Source organism: Mustela nigripes, chromosome 17, assembly GCF_022355385.1.
Source record: "Mustela nigripes isolate SB6536 chromosome 17, MUSNIG.SB6536, whole genome shotgun sequence".
Lineage (NCBI taxonomy): Eukaryota > Metazoa > Chordata > Mammalia > Carnivora > Mustelidae > Mustela > Mustela nigripes.
The window spans coordinates 49191531-49197530 of NC_081573.1; the positions used below are offsets into that span (position 1 = coordinate 49191531).

Consider the following 6000-nt stretch of genomic DNA (forward strand, 5'->3'; position numbering starts at 1 on the left):
GTATGTTGGTAAGTCATTCTATGTTATTCTAGAATGGAAACAAGTTATATGTCACCTGTGAAATCTCGTTTGGCTCAAAGGCAGAACACAGAGAAAGACAATGTGGCAAGTTTGCAGCCCAGGGGCTGAGGGTCCAGTCATGCCTGCTTTTGGTCATTGCAGAGACTAAGCCTCAGAAGTAGAGCAGCTGGGATGGCCGTTTCAGCTCTGAAGGCCTTGTCTGGGACCACATGCGATTTATCTGCTCATTCACAGAATATCATCCTCTGGGGTGTTTCTCCATCTGGTAGCATCGTGATATAATTTTTCACCCGTTGTCTAGTTACTCCTAAATTGCACCCACTGTGTAACAATAATTAATCCATTTAAAATTCCTCCAAATTGGCTAATTGCCCTATGTTCTACATTTTAGATGATCTTTCTCTTCACTTACAAACACCAAATAATGTAAGATAAGAAAATTGTTTAATAAGACATTTAAAACTGTGACCCAGATATTACAGAGGGTTTCTGACCGAGCTGTGCAGATACGGATGGTGAGATTTAGACAAAGAGTAAGCTACGTAATTTCTTCATAAAAACACATTCACACAGAGCTTCAGATGGCAATGTCATAGAGCACACTGGTTGGCCATATTTAATTTAGTGTATTTTGGGGGGAGGTAGAACAGGTTAGATCAAGGTTTTCCTTGGACATAACACATCCGGACATAATACCTTCCCCAGATTAAAGGAGATAAATCACATACATGGAACAAACTATTTCCAGAGTCCATTCACGATTATGACTGTCTAGATGTCTTGTCTGGGCCACTGTAATGTTGATGTTTATTTTCTAATTGCTGAGGCTTGCTCTCCATACTGGACTTCATCAGTTTTTCACATTGAAATTATTCAGAATATCTCTCTTGATACCAGCGGCCTATAACAAGATACCAGACAATAGAAATATTTATAGCAATTCGACTGATGAAAGGAAAATATAGAAAACAATTGGATATTCTGAATAAAATTACTACTTATTAATATGACTACTACTAATAAAATAACCATGCCCGTTAGTAAATTTTTTAGATTGTAGGTAACAGAATTTGGTGTCACATTTATATCAGATTTATGAGCAAGAATTGCTGTCCTTCTCAGGTAAGGTTGACCCAGCCAAAAATTGGCTCAGCCATTGGCAAAACTCTGATTTGATGTCGTGAATCTGCCCACTGAATCATGTGCTTGGGAATCAGCTGCGTTGGTGAGAAATCACAGTTTCTGGTAACAGTGATTCAGTGTGTTGGCTTGGTGGGCTCCATTCAAGTTAGATGCACCTAATTGAAACAAGAATGAAGACTCCTAGCTTTACAATATGACAGGTGACCCACCTTGCTATTTCCACCATACCTACTTTTGTCTAAAAACAACTACATCCATTAACACCCCCACTGTTTTTATCAGAAAAGTCCCTAAGTATTAAGAAACTCTCAAATTCATAGTGACGGGCAGTGGTTTTCCAAATTCTATTTTTCATTGGAAAGTTTGACTTTTATTACTGATAACATATATTGTCCGTTGTTTTTTCTTGAAGTGATGGGCTTACTTCACTCATTTTCAGAGAAAATATCTGACGAGTACGAATCAAAACAACCACGGTTTGTTAGTCATTCTTTCAAATGAAAATGGTGTTCCATGAAGCAAAGAGTAACTAGTTGAGCTCAAAAGTTACCTTTTCCTGGGTACAAGTGCTTTTCCTGGGGACAGCTACCATACTGGGAGATATACCCCAAGTACTTTCTGTTTCATCATCCAAAATGTTAAAAAGACAAAAAGCCAAAGGTTCAGATTTCAGAAAATATTGTTAGTGTTTCATCAAGGGCACTCTCAAGTGAAGCTAGCTTTTTTTCTTTTTTTCCAGGGTTGCTTGGCAGTGTGTAAATGAATTCAATGACCAGTGTCATAGTTTGGTATTAATTTATGCTACGGTACCAGGAATTTTACCCAACCTTGTTTTACATTAGCAATGGATATGTCAACACAATGGAAAAGTCATCTTAGAATTATTATGAAAATAGCTTTGACCCTGTAGACCTCCTCAAAGTGTCCTGGGGTCTATCAGGGACTCACAGGTCGCACTTTGAAGAACTTCTAGCCCAATGGAATGCCAAGATTAATACCCATATATTGGTATAGTTAACAGTTGTAGTATTTAAGACTTCGATTTATAACTGGATGTTTCAGAACATCAATATTCCTCATATAGAAATAAGCTAAATCATCTATATTATCCATATGAATATATTTCACTAATCAAGATCATTCAGACACCTATATCCTGGTCCTCCTACTAAATCAGCAGTATGACGAACTATTGCAGATCAACTGAATTACAATCTTTAAATATTTAAGTACAAAAGCACATTCAGTCATTTTATAATTACTACTCTCTATAATCTTAAAATAATTAAAATCTGTGTATTGATATGCCATGATCTCATGGTCTTACAGACATGTCAGTAACATCTTGTGTTTAATGTAAACACACTAAAAAATTATAAAATAAATGGAAATGCACTAAATAAATCCAGTATTACACGCATGCAGAGTAAATGAAGGTAAACCTAGCAGGCTGGCGGAACTCAGAGACAGATTCAATGTATTACGATACAACCCAATCCAAAAATACCTGAAGTTTGTTTTTTTTTTAATTTGTAGATACCAGATGTTCGGTTTATGTAGAAAATAATTGTATTATGACTTATTAAGCAATGAAGCCAGCAGGGCTTCGGTATGGACAAAAATTCTGATTTTGCATTGTTTTCTCTTCTCTCGCTAGGTTTGATAGCTGTTGTGGTCTTTATCTTGCTGTGCATCGCTGCCATAGCCGTTCGCATCTATCAGCAGAAAAGGTTATACAAAAGGAATGAGGCAAAAAGGTCAGAGAATGCAGACAGTGCCGAGGCTGTTTTGAAAAGTGAGCTTAATGTACAAAGCGCAGTCAATGAAAATCAGAGAGAGTACTTCTTCTGATGGGCGGCTGTGATTTAACTTGCAGTTCCGACGGTCTGTTCTAATAGCCAGGGGCTCTCAGTGGACAAGAAAACGCTCTTCCACTGAACGTACAGGCACTGGATTTGCAGCACAGCCATCTTGCCGTAGCCAGACTCGAGATGGCTTCAGGAGGCCTCGTGCAGTAACGTATTTCCCATAGCAGTCGTTCCATAGAACAAAGAATTGGCTATTGCTCTTAATTTCCAACTGTTCTGGTAGGATCTAAAACAGAAGTTTGGCTCACTGGATGACTACGGTTTTTGAACGTGAACACTGTAGCCCTGGTCTCTCAATCATGTGATACTTCAGTTTTGTTAGAGGTAAAAAATCCAAATTGGACTCTAACAACCTTGCTTTATTTGAGAACACGCGCTGTGTTTGCTTTAGTGTCCCTCGCGGTGTTATTCATAGGCCTGGAAACGCTTCTCAGATCCCGCTTGGCTGGCGTTTGCATCTTCAGTGGCCAAAAGTATATCAACCCTTTGCCTTTCTCTCTGTATTACATTCAATACAATTTATCAATAGTCTTGAAAGATGTTTTGTTGTCATTGGTTTGATCGTAGCGCTCTTTTTCTATTTGACTCTTCTTAATGATTTCGAACACATTAGGTTTGGGGGGTCAGACTTCAGCTCTGAACGTAAAAATCCATATGTGACAAGACTCAGAGAGTGCATTGGTTGTCAGCGTGTGACTTCTGCCTTTTAAATTTCTCATCATTGCTGATTGGGTTCGGGGTTGGCAGTAGGAAAGACGCTGGATGACGCCGGTTTCCCAAAGAATGTGAAGGGTTTGCAACCACTCAACTTGCTGATATAAAAACCACAATTCTTAACAATGCCAAAAAAAATTTTTATTTACAACTGTAATGTCTCGTATGAAATGTACTTTTGAGAATACTTTACCCGAGCCTTATGCCAGTTTTCTTTCTTGTTTGTGCTTCTGTTTTTCTAAAGCCTGTCACCCAATTTTCTTTGATCTCCCTTGACTGTATTCTGTGGAGCATGTTCCTTATGTATTAAAAAAAAAAAAAAGAAGAGACAGTTCGAGGTGGAGAGCTCCATTCCCCGTTCTAAAATGTATACCCCTTCAGGCATACATTTTTCCGTGCACTGACCCCCAGGACAGACTTTCCGAAGTCGAAACTGCAACATGCCCCCTTTCACCAAAGCCAGCGGAGCGTTAAACCACTCACTGTAAAGGAGGGTGGCGGCATATTCTACGATCTGTGCGAAGCCCGCCATTCTGTGGTGTCTCACTTAAGGTGACGGGGTGATTTCTTAAAAAGTACCAAAAATCAATATAACCTACTGACTAGTACATTCTGATTAGGGTGTGTGTATACATACCAAGAGATCAGAGGATTATCAGTAACCTTACGAAACTTGTTGCAACATGGATTTTGAGGCAAAGCAAACAAGATGGGTGCATGTAGTCATCTTGAAATTTCATTAGCCAACTATGTAATAAAGGCACTTCGCTGTTTATGATCACACGTTCTAGGTGCCTGGCAAGGAAAAATTGGATTCCTTCGTGTGTCCACACCAGAACAATTTGGAAATACATAAACTAAGCATCGTATTTTCCTTCTTAACTTCCTTACGGAAGCTGCTCGTCTTTCCCATAACTCTATATTCATTTTACTGTTTCTGTAAATGCCTAAGTGTTAAGATACGATTAACATGGTAGCTTATGAAGGACCTATGTTGATAAAGGGCACACTTTTTTTTTAATTGAAAGACTTGAAGGATTAAACACAGACATGGTAGTTTTTATTTGATGCAAAGCCAAATACGAGCATCATAACAGCCCTGATCTGTTGCAAGTGTTCATGTGATTTAGTGGCCACATTAACCCAGTTGGAGATGTAGACAGGTTTATAGATGGGGAAGCCGCATGGTTCTGTGTGGTCCGCACTCCTGGAACCTGTACCATTATGGCATTGATTCATCCTATGTCCTGATTTTCATGTCCTGATTTGTAATCTCTTTTGTCTTTTTTTCTTAATAAAATGCATTTTTGAAGTAAAATGCAGAATATATTTTAAGAGATGTTGTATAGTTTAAAATGAGGAAATTATACTGGATTTTCATTTTCTTAAAACAGTAAAAAGATGTGTAGATGTTCACCTTCTTTACTGGTGGTCTGTGTTTTTTAAACTTTTGGTATATCCTGTGATTATTACGAATTGTTGACAAAAACTACATTTCTTACGCATTTTCTTTTTAAATGGATGCAAAAATGACGGAAAAAAATGGTTATTGATTATAACAAGCGAAGGCAGTCGAACTGCATTTAAAGTTTTGCCAGAGACAGTATTTTGTCAGCGATTGTTTGTTGAAAGGTTTTGTGTATTTAAGTTGGGTGATATCCTTTTACTTCTGCAGAAAGAGCTGCCTTGGGCACTATATCAATACACAGGTTTATATATATATATAGAGAGAGAGAGAGAGAGAGAGAGAGAAAGAATATCGTGCACCCTTCTATGGTACAAACGTTTAAAAAATTCCTTATCTGTGATTTCAAATGAAAACGCTATATAATTAACATTCTCTTTTTGAGATGACGAACTTTCCAAATCTTGTTAAATTCAGATGTACAGTATGCAAATAGGGTGGAATTAAGGTGGCCTTGAAGCCTTGCCTCTATGAAATGGGGGTTATTCGTTTTGTGGAAGTTCTGTGCCACTGAATTTTGCCTCGTCCACTCTAGGAAATAGCTTCATTTTTTAAAAAAATTCCTTTCCAAGTGTCACTCTTTGAAACACATTTAATAAATTCCTTAGACAGGTGAACAAGGAAAAGCAGCTGACAGCCAACCAAACAGAAGCCAATTATTCAAAATCGGTAATGGTAAAAAATAAATATTTTTTAATGGTAAAATTAAATGGTAAAAACTAGATGGTAAAAATATATATTTATTATTTGTGGGTTTATCCAGGTAGAGCAAAGAAATGCAATCTCGGG

General features: G+C 37.7%; 1 protein-coding gene across 2 annotated transcripts in view; it reads left to right on the forward strand.

The window, feature by feature from the left end:
* CNTNAP4 (contactin associated protein family member 4) overlaps positions 1-5167 on the forward strand; it is a 242398-nt gene extending 237231 nt beyond the window's left edge. For both annotated transcript variants that reach the window (XM_059381303.1, XM_059381304.1), the window contains exon 24: positions 2822-5167. In XM_059381303.1, coding sequence (XP_059237286.1) covers positions 2822-3015 — 194 coding nt within the window. In that variant the 3' untranslated portion in view covers positions 3016-5167. The remainder of the gene's footprint in view (positions 1-2821) is intronic.
* Positions 5168-6000: the final 833 nt, after the last annotated feature.